This window comes from Lolium perenne, chromosome 2 (genome assembly GCF_019359855.2).
Source record: "Lolium perenne isolate Kyuss_39 chromosome 2, Kyuss_2.0, whole genome shotgun sequence".
NCBI classification, from domain to species: Eukaryota; Viridiplantae; Streptophyta; class Magnoliopsida; order Poales; family Poaceae; genus Lolium; species Lolium perenne.
The window spans coordinates 296,657,873-296,681,818 of NC_067245.2; the positions used below are offsets into that span (position 1 = coordinate 296,657,873).

General features: G+C 44.9%; 3 protein-coding genes across 3 annotated transcripts; 1 reads left to right on the forward strand and 2 right to left on the reverse strand.

Moving 5' to 3' along the window:
• Window positions 1-3,771: 3,771 nt before the first annotated feature.
• Window positions 3,772-5,156, forward strand: LOC127336140 (uncharacterized). The gene is made up of 4 exons (XM_051362915.2): window positions 3,772-3,929; window positions 4,434-4,506; window positions 4,631-4,686; window positions 4,779-5,156. Exons 1-4 carry the CDS (start codon window positions 3,877-3,879, stop codon window positions 4,903-4,905), a joined length of 309 nt encoding a protein of 102 aa, XP_051218875.1. The 5' UTR covers window positions 3,772-3,876; the 3' UTR covers window positions 4,906-5,156.
• A 760-nt stretch (window positions 5,157-5,916) lies between these two features.
• Window positions 5,917-9,161, reverse strand: LOC127336139 (probable receptor-like protein kinase At1g30570). The gene has a single exon (XM_051362913.2). It carries the CDS (start codon window positions 8,744-8,746, stop codon window positions 6,218-6,220), a length of 2,529 nt encoding a protein of 842 aa, XP_051218873.1. The 5' UTR covers window positions 8,747-9,161; the 3' UTR covers window positions 5,917-6,217.
• A 10,091-nt stretch (window positions 9,162-19,252) lies between these two features.
• On the reverse strand, window positions 19,253-22,249 carry LOC127336138 (F-box/WD-40 repeat-containing protein At5g21040). The gene is made up of 2 exons (XM_051362912.1): window positions 22,117-22,249; window positions 19,253-21,192 (listed from the first exon to the last, which is right to left on the reverse strand). Exon 2 carries the CDS (start codon window positions 21,117-21,119, stop codon window positions 19,455-19,457), a length of 1,665 nt encoding a protein of 554 aa, XP_051218872.1. The 5' UTR covers window positions 21,120-21,192; window positions 22,117-22,249; the 3' UTR covers window positions 19,253-19,454.
• Window positions 22,250-23,946: the final 1,697 nt, after the last annotated feature.

The following is a 23,946-nucleotide window of genomic DNA, read 5'->3' on the forward strand; positions in this document are numbered from 1 at the left end:
TGCTAGGATGAGATTGGAGAGGAAGAACAAGGGGGAAAGTCAACCAAAGACTCCAAGATCTAGATCCCAAGAGATTCCCTCACTTAGAGAAGAAATGGTTTGGTGGAAGTGTAGATCTAGATCTCCTCTCTCAAATCCTCAAGTATGAGCAAGAATGGTTGGAGGAATCAAGGGAGAGAGCAACTTCTTCAAATGCAACAATGGAGGTGAGAGAAAAGGGAAGAAGTTGTTTGCTCAAGGTGGAAGAAGAGCTATTTATAGCATGGGAGCAAATAAAACCGTTGGGGGGAAAAAGACAAGAAAACTGCAGGAAAAACGGGCCCAAAAAGTGCCCCAGCCGGCTGCCAGGCCGGCCGACCGGAAATGGCACTGACCAGCCCAGCTGGGGGTCCGGCCGGACCGGCCCAGCAACCGGGCGCCAGAACCGCGCGCGTGGGCGGCAGGTAGGCGTGGGGCGCGCAGCGCGTGGGCTGCGCTGCGGTGGGCCGACGGGCGGTGAGGCCCAGCCCGGCCAGGAGGCCGGTCAGGCCAGGGCGTGCGGGAGGTGCGCGGGCTGCGCAGGGGTGGGCCGCGCGGGTGAGGTGAAGCCCATCAGGCGCAGAGCCCGGTCGGGCCGGGAGGTGCGCCGGGCAGGCCGGTCACGGACCGGGCCTGCAGCCGGACTTGGGCCAAAATGCCTCTGGATCCCAGCCGGATGGCACCAGCGCCAAACCCGGCTCGGACCGGGTGGGCCGGTCGCTGGTCCGGTCAGGCCGGCCGGTCCGCTGGCTCCTTTTCTTCTTTTTCTTTTTATCCCTTTTTCCTTTTTCTTTAATAACTAATGCTCCCGAACTCCGATTCGCATGAAACCAATTTTGTTGGAAAGATAACGACGAATAGAACCCCAACAAAAACTGGAAATATGGAGACTCCTCACATAGCATTTTTAGATGATTTTAGAGAGGGAGTCTCCCACCGTCAAGAAACGGTGAAGACGTCCAAACTCGAAAACGCAATAGAAGATGCATGCGGATTCCGTTTTCGATGAACTTGGACTTGTTGTAAAGCTAGCAACAAGCTCAAGAACCTCACACAGAGAAACACCAAGAAGCAATAAGAATATGCAATGTATGCAAAGGATTGAGCTCCCTAAGACGATGTGATCAAGTTACCCAACCGAAAGCCCCTCTTGATAGTGCGGCTATCTATCCTATAATCCGGTCTCCCAACATCCACCTTGAGACCGGTAAAAGGAAAACCTAGCGAGGCCATACCTTTGCCTTGCGCATCCCGCTTGATCTTGATGATAACTCTTCAAGCTTCACTCAAGCCGGAATGCCTCACTTGATCAATGTTGCTTCGTGAAGACTCACAAATGCTCCCCCATACACTATGATGGGAAAGCCCCATTGATGCACATCTTCACATGTCCATTATTACCAAATGGACGACAAGCTTCAAGCATGTGATCCACTCAAGATACTCATCTTGAACTTTCCCAACTCAACCTTGTATCTTCTCATACGATGATCTTGGTGCCAATACACAAGGTATACCTTTATCTTCATGGCATCCATACTTGAATCCAACACATGGAGAGCAAGTAGTACCTATGGAATATTCGTTCATATAAACTCAATGAAAACATTAGTCCATAGGGGTTGTCATTAATTACCAAAACCACACATAGGGGCAATGTACCCTTACAACAGTATGTTTTAATGCTTAGCATCGCTTTAAAACCGAACCAAAAAGATGCGTCGCTTCTTTCTTTTGACAACAAACATCGATGCTCTACTATGTATTGAACCGCATCATATGTCTCTTTGGTTCTCTTTTGCAACACAGTAGATGGCCTTAGAAGACCACGGGATGCCGCTGGCTAGGCCGAGACTTGAAAGTAATCAGACATTGTCCCGTTACTTCTAAATCATATTGCAAGAAATGTATATTTCGAGCTTTGCCAACTTCAGAAATTAACACATGTTTTTTGCAAGTTAATCAAATAGGGTCGAGTCTCCATTTGATGTATAGGTATAATTTTCGGTTGGAAAAAGTCCAAAACAAACCTTAAACTCATGGATAAAAGTTAAATGGAACCCTCAACTTCAAATTCCTGAAATTGGCAGTCCAGGCTTGTTGACCCGGTCTACTTTGAACCCTAGATCTGTTTGGCAAACCAAGAAGTTAGAATCCCGACCGGGATTACACGGTACCTCCAATGATAGTAGGATCCACATGTCATATTCATCAAAAAAAAAATCTTTTTTTGCCAATATCAAAAATCATATTGGTTAACGTCCTCCTCCCGTCCGTCTCCCTCATGTCCGGCACAGTCTAGCGCCGCTCCTCCACCCCTTCGCCGGCAGGTCCCGTACGTCGCCGCCCCGTATCCCCCACCTCGACCCTCCTTCCCTCCACCAGGCCCATCTCGCACCACCCTCAGTTCGACCGTCGCCACTCTCCCTTGTTAGATCGACGAGAGATGGACCATCGTGGTTGTCGGCCATGGAACAGGGGCGTGTAGCGCGAGATGCTGGTGCGAAGGAGCGGATGACAGGAGACTGACTTGAGCGCGTGCTGGTGCTCTGCAGCAGGAACTGGAGTAGAGGAGGGAGAGTTCGCCAGGAAAGTTTCTTCTTCGTGCAGCCGCTACATCGGTCACGTGTGCGACAATGCAGGAAAGGGTCTCGCCAACCGATGCTGTCATCGAGACGCAAGGGAGATAGAGTCGAGCACCTAGCGGCTGAGGGCGAGCTTCGCCGCGCCCACCACGACATGATGGATGGCACGTGTGCAAGAGATGGTAAAAGGGGATTGGGGTTAAGGTATGTAAGTGGGAGTAGCTAATTATCTAGGCTAATATGATTTTTTTTATTTTTTTGGTTTTACTTGCCACGTTAGCAAAATTCCGACTCAGACAAATCTAGGGTTTAAATTAGACTGGGCTCGACAAGTTCAGAGTGCCAATTTCAGGGATTAAAAGTTGAAGGTTTGATTGAGCTTTTAGCAATGAGTTCAAGGTTTGTTTTGGACTTTTTCCTTCTCGATCTTTGTGCAGGAACTCGCCAATTTATTTTATTTATTTATATCTTATTTATATGAGTACTTAGGTAATATGAATTGAACCCTCCAGTCCCTTTAAACTGCTCATAGTGGAAATAACATAGCTAGTAACATCACACGTTTCAACGTATTTTGGTGACATGGTATACCAATAAATGAAAAAAAAAAGTGATGTGGTAACTAGCTATCTTATCATAACATCACACATCCCAAAGCAAAATGAGTCTACAACATAATAAATGACACAATACACGGTGCATATGTTACTAATGTAAGTTACCCCACTATGATCAGTCTTATTAATCATATTCGTGGGACTAACAAAATGGACTAGCGCAGCTGCCATCTTACCCGAGTGGCCTGTTCCGGCGCGCGTCTCCCCATGCTCCGCCGCACGTCATCCGCCCCCACGGCGCCGCAGATGCGCTCGCGGTTTCCATCTCCCTCCTCCTCATCCCCGGTCGCCGGCGGAGCTCGCCGCCGATCTCCTGCACCGTGCCAAGAAACGGCGTCCTAGAGCTGCCACGCGCGGCTTGAGGACGGTGGCGATGGAAGAGAATTCCGGTGGGCGGTGGCGTAATCAATGCGGACGGGGACTGGAGCCAGAAGGTGCGCGTCGGGCCAGATTGAGACTGTCCAGGTCTATTCTGCAAGTAGGCGGGCCGAAGGTGGCGGCTTTGGCCCATGAGACAGCCAGACGTGCCAACAAAATTCTACTCCAGGCTGCTTCCTCGCTCGGGCTTGAGCAGAGCACTTCGCACAGCCCTTCAATCGCACAGCACGCCGCGGTCCCCTGAACGGCTCTCGCGATCCAGGGCAGCCTCCGCCGCGATGGCTGCTGCCCCAGCCTCCTCTTCTTCCTCCTCTGGCTGGGACTTCACCTGGTGAACACCCTCTCCCCGCCCCCCCCCCTTCCATCGTGGTCATTATTTACCTTTTAGCAACCTTTGCTAGTGCTACCTCGCGGGTGTTCCTCTCCACTTGCGTGCTTCGTGTTCGACGGATTGCCTTAAAGCAGCTACCGGTAGTTTTAGGTTCAAGGAGAGCACGGGAGATTTACCCTGGTCATGTGCTACTAGTCTTTGTTAGATTAATTGACCGTTTTGAAGGTAAAAGTAGCAGGGGGCATCTAATCAGATTCAAACCGCAAAAAACATTTTGGGATCTTACTGATTTTTTTCCCCATTGTGGAACTTCGAGGTGGTAAGTTAGAAAGGTGTAGTGATCATTCATACTGCTGTTCTAAAAAACCTGCAGTATTTGCAATTTGCATAGATAGATCCAGCAATGCGTATGCGTTGATGTAGATTTTACCCTTTGCTGCATCTCATGCCAATGGTTCCTGGAGAAATTCTAGAGTGCAGTAACACAACCTTTTTGTTTGGCAGCAACTTTGAAGTTGATTATGGATCTGAAGAACATGCTACCATTGTGTACAAGACGTTGGTCGTCGACAAGGAGGTAAAGAAGCTCTTATTTCCACTTTTAAACATGTCTCCTGGTTCCTTGAACTCCTCATGTTCCCTCTTTGTCCATGGAAAATTTATTGAAAAAAGAAATCTATTTCGTGTGCTTTGTGTTGCAGTTGCAGCCAGATAAGGTCAGGAGGGAGATGACTGTTTCTGGTGGCAAGCTTGTCGTGTGAGTAAATCCCACACCATATTTTCAAAGGACTGTTTTTCCGTTGCTGCATGAAGTGTAGTGATTTTAATCCCTCACGTTTGTGAATTCAGGCGCTTTGAAGCAGTAGAGGCCCGATTTCTGCGAGCATCATTCAGCGCGTTTGTGGATCTTATGGTACTTGTGACGAAGCTTGTCGAAGAATATGGTGTAAGCAAGGAGGAGCATTCATGGTCATGAGCTAGTTAGTGTCAGTGAATGACGACCTGTATCTGCCTAGCCCCTTCATCTGTGAAGTTACTGGTGGGTGTATTGTTGATTTTGAATGAAAACTTCTGTAGTGTGCATTGCCCCATTCACAAATCATTGTAATGAGAAAGAGCTCACTAGACCCCATCCACAAATTCTCTGTACAAATTTAAAGGTTAAACATATCTTAAATTTGAGGGGAATGGAGAAGCACAGACAGCATAGCTTCGTTAGAAGTTCTATTCAGTGTGTTAGCTCGTGTATTTAATTCTAGAGTGGATTTGCCATAGAATTAATTTGAAAAAAACCATTAAAAGTAGAAGCTCCATGTCGAGGTGACCTGCCTATGTTTCTCTCTTTTTTTTTTTTAATATAGGATTTCCCCGGCCTCTGCATCTGTCTTTGTTTCTGGTCAGATGAGTAACTAATGCCTGTTGGCTCTGAATCTGATCACCGAGAGCCTGGAAGTTGAAATTACCATCCAAAACTTCAGTAAATCGCTTTGTCTGTTGGTTTTAATGTACTAAATGTTCAGTCCGATTACATGGAGGCGGTGCAAAATATGCTGTTACAGTATATTGTGATTCCTACCAGGTTGTGCAAACAGAGTCGAGCTGGATGACTATGTGGTCACCTTTGTCACTTGCGAAGAGGATGCAATTCGGCACGGCGTTTGCCTCGGGCAAGCTTCGATGGCAGCTCCTCTTCGAGGACTACCAGCAAATCCATGTAGTATCATCACAGTAAGCAAAATGGTCAAATTGTCCAGGCTTTGCCTCAAGTAATGACACAAGTACGAACATTTTTTAAAATCCATTCAGACACCTTCTAAACATATTCGCGTTTGGGTACATCAAAGTACACCATAGCTAGTGCAGCATTGCAATGCATTACTGGAAGGGTGACGTTGCATAGCAATACAGAAATGACAGTGCACGAAATGTTGGACCGGAATTTACCGCACATGCTTTGCCATGTAACAGAACATCTCCACCGTACATAGAAGTTGAAAGAGAGAATTATATTATTAGTAAGATTTATACAGGTCACACAGGCAGAACTACATGAAACCCCGTGGTGGGTTAAACAAATGGCATGATAGAGCAGGGTGTCAAGGAAAAACTTGACGTTTCCAAGTTCCTTTTTTTTGGTAATCTACAAAATCCTATTATTCTACACTTGTCGAGCAGGACAACACCCAAAAGAATAAGAAGAATCTAAGTGAAGAATATATCACAATTTTACATCAAGACCACGGTTATTCAATCAAGATAGTTCAGTGGGTTACCAGATGTCAGAAACCTCAGGGGGCTGAATCTTCTCTGATACCTGATTGCTTTGAGTGATGCTCCTCTTCTCCCTCTCTGATGTGAGGCATGCTAAAAGACATATCAGCAAATCCCAGTTCACTGCTTCCAAATGACTCACAGTCCAGATTGCGTTTGTAAGCTTCATGGAGCTGCAGCACATACTCCAGGTGCCACAAGACCTCACCCATTGATGGCCTGGTTCTCCCATCATCAGCAAGACACTTCTCCGCAATATCACCAAACTTCTTCAACGATTCTGGCGAGTAGTCACCATCCAGCTGTGGATCCACTATTGCTTCTAGCGAACGCTGACGCTGCCATCTCATCGCCCACTCTGCCAAGTTGATTTGATCCTTCGGCACAGTGGGGTCTATAACTGGCCTTGCACAAGCAACTTCAAAGAGCACCACTCCAAAAGAATAGACATCAGACTTTTGTGTCAATTGCTGCCTTCGGAAGTACTCAGGATCAAGGTACCCGAAGCTTCCCCTGATTGCTGTACTAACATGGGTCTGGTCCAATGTTGGCCCAGTTTTCGACAGCCCAAAGTCTGCTATTTTTGCAACAAACTTCTTATCCAACAGGATATTAGTAGTCTTTACATCCCTATGAATTATACCTCGGTCTGCTCCAGTGTGAAGGTAGTGAAGCCCACGGGCAGCGCCAATGCAGGCATCAATCCGTTGCTTCCATGTCAAAGGTGGGAGGCCACTTCCATAAAGATGGCTTCGCAATGTCCCCTTGGCCATGTATTCATAGACCAGAATCATCTCCTTCTGCTCTTCACAATATCCAATCATTGCAACAAGGTGCCGGTGCCTGAGCTTGGAGAGCATCTCAATCTCTGTTTCAAATTCTTTCAGACCCTGGCCACATAATGAATTAGCACGCTTGATTGCCACTGTGATGCCGTCATCAACCTCACCCTTGTAAACCTTGCCAAAACCCCCAGAACCAATGACCAATGACTCATCAAAGTTCTTTGTGGCAGCCCTAATATCTACGATGCTGAATCGTCTGCCCATCCTATGACCAATGGAAGATGAATTGCGTGTCAAGGGTGCTTTAGTGGATGCGCGGGCATCTGTAGTACTTTTCATAGCCTCATGAAGCACCAGAGGATGCCAACCGGCAGGGACCTCCTTGTGAGCAGCTTTTCGTTTCTTTCTTACATAGCACCATGAGAACAGAACAACACTTGCCAGCGCCACAAAAGCGGCCGAGCCAATAACAAGTTCCTCCCATAAACTTATCCTCTTCCCACCCTTGGAATTCCTCCTATGGTTTCCCATGTCAATATGACCAAGCACATAATCAAGCTTATCATTTTTGCTGAGCTTGAAAATCTCCAAACCATTGAGAAGTGCATCAGTGCCTGAAGCACTTGTCATGGAGTCTGGGCCTAGCTGAAGCCAAAGTGAGTCTACCTGCTGCGGCAAGCTGTCAAAGTAGTCCTCATGATATGCCTTGTTGATACCCCCGGCCCTGGCATACACATCGTAGTTCTCAGCAGCTGTCTTGTTGTTGATGTAGATCTTGAAAACCCTCTGGCTGGACTTGTCGTAGACAAGCTCACAGAAATGAAGGCGGACCAAGTAATCAAAATTGGGGTGGACAAAGAATCTCCATGTCACATTGAACCGCTTATCCACAACCATGTTGTTGCTCATGATTCTTGCAGTCTCATAGACATCAATGGGAGCAATCGAGGAGTCATTGCTCGAGACATACCTTATGCCTGAAGTGTTGGACACGGTCAAAGCAGCATTCGCAGAGAACATGAATGCCTCATCAGTGTGCCATGGTCTATGAAGGTACTGATCAAGTGAAGACGCAAGTGCAGGCCCTCCAATATTCAGCCGGTACATAGTCTCAACAGCTCGGCTGCTTAATTCAGAAGCATCTACACCACCAACTCTGCTCACCGTGTCGTTGAAGGAGTTGTCTGGAGTGAGCATCACCTCGATGGCATTCACAAATGCGAATGACCCAGGGCTCGGAGCAAACTCGATCTGCAGTTGATGAGTATCGACCGCAAGAAAATACTCCTTGACAACGGCGGTGACGGCCGAACCGCTCACGGAGCTCCTCCAAACAACCTCCTCCGACACGTTGAACTTCGAGACCAGCTTGAACTGATTCGCGACGACATCGAACACCGAACTGTTGGCGCTGAAGTTCCCGAACGTGGCGGGGAAGAAATGCAGCCTGACGCAGTAGTTCCCCGGCAGCACGGCGAAGTCATACCAAGCCGCCGTGGTGAAGACACGCGCGGAGCGGTACACCGGCCCGAAGACTTCGGTGCCATTGCTGCTCCCGGCCAAGAGAGCGGCGATCCCCGGGCTGCTCAGGGTGAAGTTCAGTCCGGGGGCCATGTCGCCGACCCATCTCCGGCCGTCGGCGTCGGCTGTGGCATTGGAGCCGCAGCTCAAGAGCAGCTCCATCCCCTGTGCTCGCGGGAACTGCAGGTTGGCGAACACGATGCTCACGGCGGCAAGCAGAAGGAGCCTCATCTGGAACATCGCTCTAGAAGGGGCGGATCTGGACGGCGTGCCGGCCGGGTGTGCGCCGCCGGCACACCCGAAATCTCGTGGAAGTCAGTGTGGTTTGACTGATCACTGGATGGCAAGAAGCTCACCAATGGCCAAGATTGCAGACAGTATCGAGTAGAACGGGGACGGCGGTGGCGGCGAGCCGGCGACGCACGCAGGAGGTGGAGGAGCTGGCGGCGGCGGTGGGCTACGAGTAGAGGGATTTCAGAGGCGCATTGAATCGGATTGGAGCTTGCTGGACTTGCTATGCTTGGGTAGGTCAGGGCAGGGGTACTCGAGTGGAGAGGAAGAAGGGAGACTGCTGGAGGAGGGAAGGAAGGTGACTGGAGAGGGAGAGGAAACCGTGGAGGAGGTGATGGTCTGATGGATCTCAGATTCTCCTATGAACTGGCAGGGAGATGAAAATACCGACATTACCGGAATTTGTTTCCTTTCCTTTTATTGTGTACCAATTATATATTTTTAAAGTTAAATTGTATATTTTATTGTAGAATATTGCTTGTCTGAACATAAGAGCATCTCTAACAGGCGCGCTATATAGGCCGCGCGGCATAAAAACATCCGATATAGCGCGCGCGGGAGGAAATGCGGCGCTCCAGCAGGCGCGGTATACGGCGCGGCGCTGTAAAAATTTTAGGGCGCGCGGCGTTTTCCACAAAAGGGAGCGGCATATCTGGCGCGTCGGCTACAGCGCGCGGCATCGCTCGTCCAAGCGCGAAAAAACCCCCGCGCTGAAACTTCCTCTTCCGCGTCGCTACTCCGGGCGCCCAATCCGTGGTCTCCGCGCGCCGCCGGCGATCCCGACGATGGACGACCTCTCCGGCAACCCGCCGACCCCTCCCTACGCTGTCGCACCCTCCGCCGCCGCCAAACCCTAGCGCCGGCGTCGACGTCGGCAACCCAACGGCCGCTGCGCGTGCGCTGTTCGCCCCGCCGCGCGTGGCATGCACGTAGGCGCCGCCGCGGCGCGGATGGCCGCGCAGGGCACCGCGCCGAGGAGGGGGAAGGTACCGGCGACCAAGTGGTCACACCTCGGCCCCGCCGCCGTCGCGCCGCCGAAGAAACCAAAGAAGCCCGTCGCCCGCCGACCTCCTCCTCCTCCTCCGCCGCCGACCCAGCCGACCCAGCCGTACCAGGCGCCTCCTCCTCCTCCTCCGCCTACCCAGCCGACCCAGCCGACGCCTCCGTCCGGCACCCGCGCGGGCGCACATATGGTGGATGAAGAAATGCCCGAGAGGTAAAAACACGAGTTTTTGTCGAATTCTAGTTTATTGATGCATACCTAGCCGTCTAGTAATGAATTTCATTGCAATGTAGAGTGGATGATGCGGCATTCATGGAAACAATGAATGTTGGATCCTCGTTCTTGCATGATGAAGCCGCCGATGGGGAGGAGGAATATGAGGATGTACATGAGGAAGGAGAAGGCTTGATTGAAGCTCGCCCTCCCGGCCGGTCCGCCAACTACACCATAGCGGAGGACAAGTTGCTTTGCAAGACGTGGTTGACAATTGAAATGGATCCAACAACCGGTACCGACCAAACAAGAGAAACATATTGGATGAGGATGACGGATTACTTCAACACAAACACAAGTGGGATCGAGCGAACCATGCGCTCACTTCGGTCCCGTTGGTCCGGTATCAACACCGATTGCAAAAAATGGGCGGGCGTGCAAGCCAACATCGATGTTCTCAATCCAAGTGGCACTAATGAGAATGATAGGGTAAGTCATTCTACTATGTTCACCATATGGCTCATATGACAAGAATATGGTTCGACTTCATATGGCTCATCTATTTTCTTTTCCGCATATGTGTAGAACTCCATGGCTCAAGGATTGTTTAGGGATGTGGGAAAGAAGAACAAGAAAGGCAACAAGATTCTTGGCAAGTCATTCACCTTGCATCATTGCTATGAAGTGCTAGGGAATGAAGAGAAGTGGAAGACGCGCGGCAAGATGGACGCGGCAACTATGGCGGCCAATGCTACCGGTGATGCAACAATCATCGATGATGATGATTCAAGTGATGAAGGGCGGATGAAGAGAAGCTCCACTCCTCACTCCGTCAACAATGGCCGGAGGAATGTGCATGGTAGGAAGACCGCCAAGGAAATGAAGGGAAAGAAGGCCGGAGATGATGACATTGCCATGGCTATGGAAAGGATTGCAAATGCAAGGTTGCAAGCAAATGAAGATAGAAAGATGCAACGAAACTTGGAGAAAGAGGCTATGGATGCTATTGAAGCTAGGAGAGCCGCTTTGGAGGAGAGGATTGCCGCCAACGAGGAGAGGAAGTTGGCTTTGGAGGAGAAGAGGCAAGCCACCGAGGAGCAAGCACGCCTAGCGGAGGAGGAGAGGAAGCTTTTCTTGATGGATACTTCCCATATGGATGAGAGGCAAAAGGAGTACATCAACCTTCTTCGCGATGAAGTGTTGGCCAAAAAGAGATTGTTGGTAGCCAACATGAAAACTTCCACGACCGGCATGTTTGGAGGAGGCATGTTTGGAGGATGCATGCCGACGTTTGGAGGAGGCATGGGAGGCATGGTGGGCATGGGAAGCATGCCCATGCCCACCATGGGAGGCATGGCCGGCATGGGAAGCATGCCCATGCCCACCATGGGAGGCATGGCCGGCATGGGAGGCATGCCCGACATGGGAGGCTATGGAGGCATGGCCGGCATGGGAGGACCAAGCTATGGAGGAGTGTTTGGAGGGACCATGGGAGGCTCGGTGAGTGGTGTGTATGGGAGTATGGGAGCACCACCGGGAGGCTTCGTGTCTTCCATGAATGCTACTATTCCTCCTTCAACCCAAGATGACGAAGAGGAAGAAGAAGGTGTTGACTTGGAAAGAGCGGAAGTGTGATATGCATTTGTGATATGCATTGTGTTCCACTTTGTCCATTTGAACCATATGTGGTGTGTCATTGTTGAACTACGTCATTTTGTTGTGTCGTTGTTGAACTACGTGATGTTGTTGCACTTTGTGTGATTTGTTTCATGATTTATGTGTGTTTATTTGATCTTTATGAATGCAAAATAGTGTAGAAATCTGTTTTCCGCGCCCGCGCGCGCTGTATTTTACCGCGCCTGGCGGAGCGCCATTTTTCCAGCCCGCGCACGCGCTGCATTTTACCGCGCCTGGCGGAGGAAAAATCGGCACCGCGCGCGCTATCGGTTTGCAGCGCGCCGAATCGTAGGTATAGCGCGCCGCGATATAGCGCGCCTGTTGGAGATGCTCTAATGGGCTAAGAGCATGTATAGGGCTAGAATTCGAGCCGAGCCGCTCGGCTCGACTCGCTAAAGCTCGGTCAATAATCGAGTTAGCTCGACTCGATTCGTTTAGTAATCGAGTACAAATATGAAACTCGGCTCGACTCGCAAAGCTCGCGGGTAACTCACAAGTAGCTCATTTAAAATTTTCAAATAAAATATGTAAAATGTATAATGCATTGTTCCTAAATATTTGAGCATGAATGATGCACAACAATCATTATAATTATGGTATCAGAACAATATAAACTACAACAATCAATATATCATGAGCATAACATCGCCATGTCGAGAAAGCACAAATATACTTGCCTAATATGGTGGGCTTGGGCCGACACGACACTACTTGCTCATTTCAGGCTAGATTAATTTGTTTTGCCAGATTATACAACCTACTATTCATTTTTACCGAGCTAAATGAGCTACTCGCGAGTTTGATGAACTCGGCTCGTTTAGCTTGAACTCATTTAACGACAAAATTTAAAACTCGGCTTGGCTCGTTAAATACCGAGTTCGAGTCGAGGCGAGCCGAGTCGCGAGTTACTCATTTAGCTCACGAGTTTCGAGTTTTAATTTCAGGCCTAAGCATGTACAATGGTAGAGAAAGCGGACCTTTTCTTGACATTCACGTTATCTAGAGAAAACACTAAATATAGTTTTAACTTATTTTTTACGAAATTATTCCTTAGTTAAGAGCATTTCCAGTAGATGACAAAGATGTAAAATATTGTCATATACATCACCTAGGATCCAAAAAAAAAAGGCTCCAGCAGATGATGTAGATGCAAAAAATGGCTTAAATATTTTACACCGCGATGCAAATTTTGCAACAGGTGATGCAAATAAAAGTGATGTATTGTATAAAACCGGTCACCCGCTAGCTCGAACTGCCACCTTGGCGTTTTCTTTCTCCCCCCGCATGTGACCCTTTCGTTGGCGCCGACTGAAATCCATCGCCCTAGACGACACCGTGTGCTTTCCGAGCTCTATCCCTGCCATGGTTATCGCCCCATTTGCCATATGAAAAAAGTGAAAAACAACAAAACGGGGTGAGGTGGTGTTCACAGTCGGAGCGCGACGACCACCGCTACGATCAACGAATTGGAGTGATGCGAGTAGAAAATTCATCATATGATGTACTCCCTCCGTCTAAAAATAGGTGTCTCAACTTTTCTAGATACGTGTATCTATAACTAAAATGTGTCTAGATAAATCTATATCTAGACAAAACTAAGACACATATTTTAAAATGGGGGTAGTATAATATACATCATCTGCTAGAGATACTCTAAAGGAAAGCAACTTTCGGAAAACCAAAACTGATCCGGATGCATATGCATCCGGTATGTGCAAACCATATTTCAAAAAGGTAAAAGATTTAGGAATAAAATTTAGCATATTTTCTTTGACACAAATACAGTAGGGAAAGGCTCCCTACTGTGTCATTTTCTATTAATATAAATGGAATATTTACAATGGGTTACAAAGAGGAAAAACTTATTACAGACTCATAGAGTATCTAACCATGATTGCATTCCTTCTCTAAGACTAGGCTTAGCTCTATGCATTGTCAGGGTAAAAGTGGCTTTAAACCTAGTCAAACATGTTTGGACATTAGGATAGTTAGCATTGAAGATAGCATCATTCCTTTGATCCCAAATGCTCCAACATCCTGCAATCATTATTTCCATCAGAAAACCCAGGGAAAATCTTTGCTGCGCTTCCTCAATCATCTGATATAGTGTCATATCCACATTCCACTCCAATCCAAGTGCCCACCAAAAGCTTTGACTGAATGTGCATTCAAAGAATAGATGCATAATTGTTTCTTCTGGACAGGTTTCACAGAGTATACAATCAGAAAATTCCACATAGAAATTCTTGTGCTTCATCATATCCTTAGTATTCAGTCTGCCATTTAGTAACAGCCAAAAGAAAAATTTATGTCTCGGAATACTGCAGGATTTCCATATAGCTGTAATACTCTTTGGTACATCATGATTTCCCATTAGTTCTCTGTACACTTTTTTTGTGGAAAATGAGTTTCCCCAATTGAAAGACCAAATATCATGATCCCCTGTGATTTCCATGTTCAAAATTTCCTGTTCCAAGTTATGGAGTTCTTCATGTGCAATAGTACTTAGGGGCAACTGGAACATGTCATATATATTTTCATTAGATATTTCCATAGCCTTATCAAAGATGATATTCTGATTTTTGGCAAATGAGTGTAAGTGAGGATATTCATCCTGTCTGATGGAATTATCCCAATTATCTTTCCAAAGTACCACCGATTTTCCATTTTGAATGTCCACTGATGTCAATTCTTTATATTTGTCCTGCAATGACAAGCAATCTCTCCACCAAAATGATGTCTTTGGTTTAATAGTCTGTGGAGTGCCTCTATTATTATAGTAAGCTTGCCAGATCAGATCAACCCATGGAATATCTTCATGATTATAGAATTTGTCTAAATTCTTCATAAGTAAAGCTTGATTTTGCACCCTGAGATTCAAAATTCCTAAGCCCCCCTGGTCTTTTGGCCTGCACATCATTTCCCAACTTGCTAGGCATTTTCCTTGAATCCTATTTTCTCTATCAGACCACAAAAACTGTCTTCCACTTTTTTCAAAGTGTACAAAAATGGTAATTGGTACTTTGAAAGAGCACATAGCAAACATTGGTAATGATTGTATCACTGAATTTAATAATGTGAGCTTGCCAGTGTAAGACATCAGAGATGATATTCCAGATAGTTTTTTTATCAATTCTGGAAACTGTTGGCATGAGATCAGATATAGATGGTCTTGTAGTACCCAATGGCAATCCCAGATAAGCAAACGGCAGTGTCTCTACTTTGCATCCAAAAATATTAGCCAGTTCATTTGCTCTGTCATTATCAATATTGATGGGCACAAGCGTGGTTTTGTGAAAGTTTACATGTAGGCCAGTAGACAGACTGAAAACTTGGAGCAACTGCTTCAGATATCCCAATTGAGTATCATCTGCTGGCATTATCATTAATGTGTCATCTGCATATTGCACAATTGGATATTTCTGACCGAAATCCTCCATAATTGGTAAATCAATAAATCCATCTTGCCAAGCCTTATTAATAGTACTCTGTAAGAGATCAGCAGTATTGACAAAAAGGATTGGAGACAGTGGGTCACCTTGCCTTACTCCTCTTTTGCATACAATTTTCTTTCCTGGCACTCCATTTAAAAGCACTGAAGTTGATGCTGAATGGAGGATATTGTGTATGAGTTTGACCCATTTTGGTCCAAAGCCCCTAGCCTTAAGCATAGCAATAACTGCATTATAATCCACTTTGTCAAAAGCCTTTTCAAAATCAATTTTCCTAATAATAATAGGTCTTTTGGAGAGATGCCATATATGCAGGTACTCAAATGCCCAGCCTAGGCAGTCTTGAATATTTCTTCCTTTAATGAAACCATATTGATTTTGATGTATCAAGGGGATAATCTCTTGCTGCATTCTATTTGCCATAAGTTTAGTAATAATCTTGAGAGGAAGACTGACCAATGAGATAGGCCTATAATCATTCATGTTCTCAGGATCTGCTTTTTTGGGGATGAGTGTGATAAATGCAGTATTAATACTTTCCAAATTTATTTTCTCACTGTAGAAATCATCAATGAGCTTATAGAAATCCTCTTTAATCACTGGCCAGCACTTCTTCAGGAATTTTCCATTGAAACCATCTGGTCCTGGTGCTTTATCAATAGGGAAATTTTTAACCACATTATCTATTTCCTCTTTGGTAAATGGAGCATCTAAATGAGCAAGATCAGCTGGTTGTATAATATCTGCCAAATTGATATTCATTGCAGCATTTTCACTCGCACCAAGTCTTTCTTTATATGATTCCCAAATAATAGCAGCCTTGTGATCATGGTTAAAAACCATAACATTATCAGAGGATTTAATATATGTGATAAGATTTCTTCTATAGCTCTTTGTTGCAATTGTATGGAAATATTTAGTATTTTCATCTCCCAGAGTTGCCCATCTAATTTTGGCTCTATTTTTCCAATATATTCTTCTTGCTTCAGTCAATTTTCTTGTATGCTCTTGCAAGATTCTCTGAAAATTCTTTTCTGCAGTAGAGAGTAATCTTTGCTCTTCCAATCCATCCAGGAGGGCCAAGGTAAAATTACATTTAGTAATAAGATTACCAAGGTTTGATATATTTTTACTCCATTTCTTGAGATCATATCTGAGCTTCTTAAATTTTCCATTGATCATCAATGCAGTATCCTTTTTATAGTCTGATGAATTCCACCATTTACTGACAGTATCATAAAATTTAGCATATAGAGAGACATGTTCAATGTATGCACATAAAGTTTCACATTAAACCGACAACTGTTGTACCCTGTCTAAAAAAGACAGATAATGCCTCAAGAAATAGACTATTTTAGCACAAAAAATTGTCATTTTTGCACTGGGCACAAAAACATATTGGTTTTTGCTGAAACAATTTTGTGAGCATGTAAATGTCAAGGTATACATAAGACATTTTTACTTGTATTTTTTTACATTTTTAAATATGTTTAATATGAATTTCAAATAAAGAGTGCATATGCATCCGGGTGTAGAAACACTCTGTCCAGCAACTTTCTCTTTCTTTATTCTCTCTTCCAACTAAATAAAAATTGCGGGCGTCAACAAAGACGACTATTTAACTAGACTAGAGGTGCACAGCTTGGCGCAGCAACAATTATATGGCCCAGTTCTTTAACCAAGCTAAATGATGCTCATGAAGTTAACCTGCTCAGTGAGAAATGAGTTACCCGGACATGCTACAACCAAATCAAAGCTACCTAGTTTCTTAAAGTCAACAATCATCCCCAAAAGTCGTAATGTGGCTCAGCTAAACTGTTGCTTTGTTCCCGAAAAAGCGGGGACTGGAGAGAGTGGTGAGGAACTGAGAATCCAGTCACATTCCAATCGGTGTCACTGTGAGGAGGTCGTGGCGGTGGGTCTCACATGCATGGAGGGTGGAGCAACACATGATCATGTTCCCAGCAGTCCCTGCTGAACTGCTCATCAGGTAATATGATAATACTGTACTAATAATGTCATGACCTGATTAAATTTCATCATGCCCGCATGATTGCTTGAATGATTCATTCGTTCCCAGCTGCCTTCCAAACGTGTTGGCTAGATTTTCCATCTTTGTCAAGATTGGTGCACAAATGTTTCTTCCAGGCACACAAACAAATCATTTGTGTTCAGCTTCACCATGCAAGTCAGCAAGAAAAGGAAAGCACCAACCATTCTGTTATATTCTGTTATGCATGAACATTAGCAAGTGCTGTGAGTTGGAATGTCACCAGCTGATTCTGACAGTTCATAAAAAGTTAGGCCTCAATTTTGATTTGATGGTAAAGCTAGCTACTCACACTTAGGCCTAAATGTTACAGTGAAAAAAAAAGAGCATAGAGATAGATAGTACTCCCTTTGTTCCCTAATTCTTGTCGTTCAATTGAACGAAAACTACGACAACCAAAGGGAGTAAAACTTCATCAACAAAATTTGCCACCGCCTCATAAAACTTTTATCTTAATAAGACATAACGACTCACAAACTTTTCAGATCACATAGCATCCAAGCAGATTCTGGAGAAGATCATGCAGGCATGGCACCACTGTTCTAACTACCAGCAGGAAGTAGCAATATATAGAGAAGAACAAACTTGTGCAGGACTGCAAGTAGGAAGCAGCGAGGAAGTTGCCTGGGCAAGAACAAAACCTTGCACGGCAATTTTAAATTGGTGCTGATAAGTCTGCAGCATATGGCATCTGCGTCGCCTGTCAGACGTACCAGTAGTTTAACACATAAATAAAACAGAAAATGCAGGGTGCAGAATTTCTTCTGTCCATGTTCTTGCTAAAACAATAGCAATCATTCAAATTGGGAATAAAAAATTTGCAAGGTGACTGTTCTGTGTGGAACACTGGATTGCTACCTCCTTGGTTGGGTTGGTGTACTAGTCAGTGCTCACTTGCAAGTTGCAAGTTTGCAACAACTCGCAGTGAGGAAATTGCAAATAACACCATATGTTGGGACATGTTTTGCAAGGAACCACAACCATAACTTGTTTTTGCACAGAACACCATATTTTGTTGTAATTGTTGCACAAAACACTAAATAGGGTCGTTTGATACATAATTAGTCCCATAAACCCATTGACAGTACATACGTGGACTCCGGCGTGGACCCCGACTAGGACCTGCCGCATAACTCTTCCTACTGTTCGACCCCGCCACCATCGTCTCAGTCTCTGATCATCGTCGTCGCCTCCCTCCTTCGGAACGAATCAACTTTTTCATTCTAAATACTAGGGTCTGCACCTAGTCTAGGGGCAAAATGGTCGAGGGGGCTCGAGGATTTTTCGATAGCGCGCGCATACATGTTGCCATCCGTGGGCAGCACATAACCAACCCATGTGCCTAATTTTGTGTCAAACGAGCTAATATCCCTATTTAGTGTTTTGTGCAACAATTACAACAAAATATGGTGTTCTGTGCAAAAACTAGACATTGTTGTGGTTCTGTGCAAACCATGCCCCAACATATGGTGTTATGTGCAATTTCCTCACTCGCAGTGCTAGCTGCTAAGTTCCAAGCAGAAAACACGGTTTTCTAATGAAAGTAGGAGATTGGAAGAAACACAACAAAAGGAGCACTCTTTTTTTTTTCTTTGACAACGCTTTGCTCTGAACACGTACATCATCCTAGCTACTCCACTGCTGTTCAAGAAAATAAATTCTGAAACGCTAAATGTTCAAATTTGACAGATTCCTAGCTATACTTAGAGAGAACAACATTAAATTAAAATGAAACAATGAACTAACTGTAAGCGCAATCTGGACAATACTTGTGCCCAAGTTTTGTAAATATATACTGGAATCTCTATAAGAATAAAATGTGATAGGATACATAACTCCTATCAGCCACAGACTAAGATTATCCCAGTCAGATAATAAGGAATTGAAGATGTTCTCTGCAACATTAAGAATTTAAGATAGCAACATTAAGAATTTAAGATAGCTACAAAGGTTCACCAAAAATTAAGAAATAAATATACACAAGTTAATTATTCCTTCACCACAACTGCAAACAGCAAAATACAAAAACAGATGTAATCAAAGCTTTAAACACAAGGATCTGTGGAAACTTTCTTCCATTAGATCAATATACACCAGGTCGAATAAAGGTTGCATACAGATTAAAAGGGACCATAGTGCACGAGGTATAAGTTGAATATATAAAAATGTCAATGTTGACCTACGTATAGCAAACCTAGCTTGGAGGGAAATACAAAATCAACTTGACCATGTGATAAAGTAAAGAAAGGTACAAATCCTGGTCTAAGACTTGACCTTGTCATTAATGGAACGCTTGATTTGCCAAGTGGCACTCTTATCACCCTTGAGTTGGTTTCTCTTCATGGCTACTGAACATTGATCAGCCCTTCTGCCATTTGCGTTCATCTCTACTTGTGCCTTCTTCCGTCTCATCCGGTTCTCCTGCCTCAAACTCTTTAAAGCCAGTGCTCTCTTCTCAATCTCCAGTGCTTCTGAGAAGTTCCAGACCCTAACAGCACCATCCTCACCCCCACATATGATCCTATCTGCGCCAATGTCAACGGAGAACAGATAGCATCCAAAGCCATGAAGCATCCTCTGTGGAGGTTCTATGGCACTTGGATCAATGGTCTTAACCCTAAACTGGCGCGAGTTCGGTGGGGTCAGGATCTTCCTTACATCAATTAGTGCGATCCTGCCATCACTAGAGGCAGAAACAAGCCATGGATACTCAAAAGCAAGAGAATGAACAGGGCCAGTGTGTGGCACCCATGTAGCAGCTGGTTTAATATTCTCGTTACCAGACATCTCAGAAACATCGAACAAGCGAATTGCACCATCTTCTCCTCCAGTAAATAGCACATCTACCAGGTGTGTTCGAGCTACAGAATATGCATTACCAACATGGGCACTGGAAATTATAGTTGTTAACTCACCACTGCCGAGATCCCATACATAGGCGTCTTTACCAGCCGTACTGGCAACGGTATTTCCATGAGGAGCCAGGGCCATAACCCAGTCAGCATGCATAAACTTCTGTACACAGTTCATCTGAGCTCTGTCCCAAACACGAACAGTCATATCCCAAGAACCACTGTAAATCCTCGCTGAATCCAAGGCAAGACAAGTCACAGGTCCTTCATGCCCCCAGAGGCGAAATTCAGAATTCTGGTTAGTACCAATTCCAGAAATGTGGAAAAGGTGCGAGGCCCCCTCAGTAGCCCTCCAACACTGGATGAAGGCTTTGGATCCCCCAGTTATCAAAAGCCTACTGTCAGCTGCAATTGCTCGGATAGTGCAACCAAACGGACGGGACTCATCAATCAGTAGACCTTCCTCCATATCCCACATCCGAACCACAGAATCATGACCACCAGTGAATATCAGATTTGCAGATGCCAGAAGAAACACGGTGCGTACATCCTCATCGTGGCCACGGAGAATATCCACACTGAATCTTCCCATGAATGATTTACTTTGAAACTCCCGATCCACAAACAATGTTTTCCACGACCTTCCATCTGGAGTTCCACTTGGAACTAATGGTCCAATGGGAACACTCGGTAGTCCCCACCTTTCACAGTAGAATTTCTTCCATCCATGATGATCTGTGGCTAGGGTCTGCAGACCTGTGGAGACACAAGATATGATCCCAAGCCCCTTTGGATCAAGGCGAGCAAGGATTTCACAGACCAATGCGGCCGGCAGATCAGTGAAGCACATGGAGTCTGCTGCATCATTTCCTGCTTCGCCATTTTCCTTTGGGTCAGTAACCCTTGGAAGTGATACATGACTTGACTCCTGGTAGTTCAATCTGTTGAAGCTGTTCCAGCTTTTAGCCTTTCCACAATGAGCGACGGTGTTTGCCTCAATGAGTGTGCCCTTGTTGCAAATGCTAGAAGAATAATTGGGTGAAGCGTCTCCTGCCTTGATGGAATCAAAGTCCATAAAATTCTGAAATCCTATCTTTTGTGATGAACTTCCTTTTTCCCCCAATCCAGAAAAATGAATATACAAATGCCTGTGATGCAACAAGTGAACAGTTCAGCTCAATTTGCATTACGAAAAATCAATATGTTCAAACAAGCATTACGGAGAAAAATAAATCAATGCCACCTAGTCGCCGAGAGAAGTACAAGACTCTTGGTGTTTGCCGTGTGTTAAAAGGAATTTACAGAACAACTACAACACACTGAATATATAAATACACAACCAGGTTCTAAATCTCACAATGAGCAAATTTAAATTGATGCGAACCGAGCAAACTCATCTCCAATCTTGTAATTAAATTGCCCGCTGAAGGTGAAAAGTTGTACTAATAAGATTGAAAGGGGTTAATTCCATGTGATTAATGTCTAGTTTTGCGCCAAAATTAGAAGCCTTATTAAGCCTGCACAAAAAGAGGATTTTTTTTTGCTCTTGAACAAATCACTTGCTGGATAAGGTAAAAACTCGCTTATTCTGAAGCAAAACGCCCCCTGCAATACACAAAGCATGAAGTTCCAATCCGTTTGTATCTAAGATTGGGTTATCAGATGTACCAACAACTTCACCAATTAAGCATGCACAAAACCAAGAAATCAAGCATCGAACCGAAACATGAAAGTACACATCCAATAATCCTAGGCAAATACATCCTAATTCGACACCTAGTTTCAAACCAAATCCAGGACCACGCAAAGTGAGGATACAGCCGCAGACCGCCGGTTGGCTCCAAATATCAGCTAATAGATAAACCGATACAACAAAAACGCATCGTTCGAAGGCAGATTAGTACAGCACGAGTTCCCCGATTCGAGATATACATATACGGGGATGAGGAAATCACATGTTTCTACCGAGGACGGTAGGAAGCATGCGAGCGTACGGAAATTCCTAGCAAAACTAGCGAATCGATCCAGCGAGTGATAGGGGTAGGGAGCAAGAGATTGGGAGAGAGAATCACCTCGACCTGTGCCTCGGATCTCAATTTCGTTTGACGAATTTCTCTCTTTTTTTTTTTCTGGTTCTTCCCTAGTAGTTGCGGCCGGGCGGTGGGAGCCAAAGAGAGGACGCTTCGTCTGCACCGCCCGTGTTAGGACAGGGACGGACGGCAGAGATCCGGCCCAAGCTCCGATCTGGACCGTCGGCGCACGCGACGGGAACGTGCACGTGTGTGTTTTGTTATCTGGGCCGGGCTCCCAGCTCTCGTGGTGGATATCATGGGGTCTTCACTACGGGCCGCCGCACGCCCCTCCACCCTCGGCAGTTCAACGGACCGTGGCCCATAAGATTAGGTACTTTTTATATTTACTTATTAAAAAATATATTTTTTCCATTTTTTTTGTTTTTCAGAAGCAAATTCCAAAATATTAAAATTTTCAAAATCTGAATATTTTCAAATTCGAACTCTATAGTAATTTTCAAAATACGAATATATTTGAATTTGAACATTTTTCAGCCTGAACAATTTATATTTGAACAAATTCCAAATCTTAACACGTTTGGAAATTTGAATTGTTCCAAATCTGAATTTTTAAAAGTTTTATCACTCTTTTAAAATTTGAACAATTCTTTATTTCAAAATTTTCAAATCTTAACATTTTTGAGAAATTAGAATATTTTTGAAATCTCGGTACTTCTAAAATTTCTTTATTTGAAATTATTCCAAACTTGAATATTTTTAAAATGAATGTTTATACAAATTTTAAAAAAAAGATAACAAGCTAAAAAAAAGATAACTTCAAAAATATAACATGAAAGTAAAAAAAGATAAAACAAATAAAAATCTGAAAGAAAAAAAAAAGAAAAACATAAATGAAAAGGGTAAAAGAAAAAGGGAAAGAAAACGAATCAAAAAAACAAGCTACACAAAATGGGTTGGCCCATATACCCTCCTCGCATTCGGTGTGGAGGTTCTTTTGGATCTCCACCCCGCTTGGCGGATCTCGTGACGTGAGTGGAGAGGCAATGATTTGGTCATCTAGCTAAGGAGGTGGTGAAGACATTCTTTGTCGTGGTGAAGATCTCTTTACGGTGGTTGACGGAGAAGATTGGAACTTTCAGGTGGCATTGAAAGTGGAAGACGAGGTGGGGGACATGCATGGGGTGGAGAATGAGGTTTCACCGCACCCCTCCCACTATTTGTAGCACCCAGTTACGAGATGTGTGCACCGGATCCTACGATGGGGCTGTTTTGGGTTGACTGTTATATTTTCGCCATGTGTCCTGTGAAATGCGCGGTAACTTCGCAGCGCATCATTTTACTGTTTCAATTGCCAAACATGAAAACATGGAAGGCGGAGAGATAATCACGCTCTTTTTTTTTTTTTGATAAGTTCACTACTATCTTCTTTTCGGAGAAGCAAAAGTTATGTGATATGACCGTTAGAATTAGATCTTATGGATCAAAACCACAGAGTTGTTCGTGTTACTATTTTGAAGTTTGGAGAAGGAGATGAGGATTACAATACAAGGTAGACGAAGAAGAATGAAGATCTCCAGGAACTACTGTTGGGGATATGTTAAATAAGTATACCCACAACATAGTATCATACCGGCATGTCCAGGTGCCACAAATGGTGGTCAGGTCCAATGGCATGACCAGGCGACCCAGTTGCTGATAAACCCAGATGGAGGTCCAACCAGGACGGAGCAAGGTAGGCTCCCACGCCCTTGCACAAGGAGGATTCACTAGTAGGGAAAACACTATAAGGGACGCTAACACACACGACTGGTATTAGTAGTTGCGGGCAGAAAACGTGCAAAGTAGCGTACAAGACTACTAGGTGGGTCG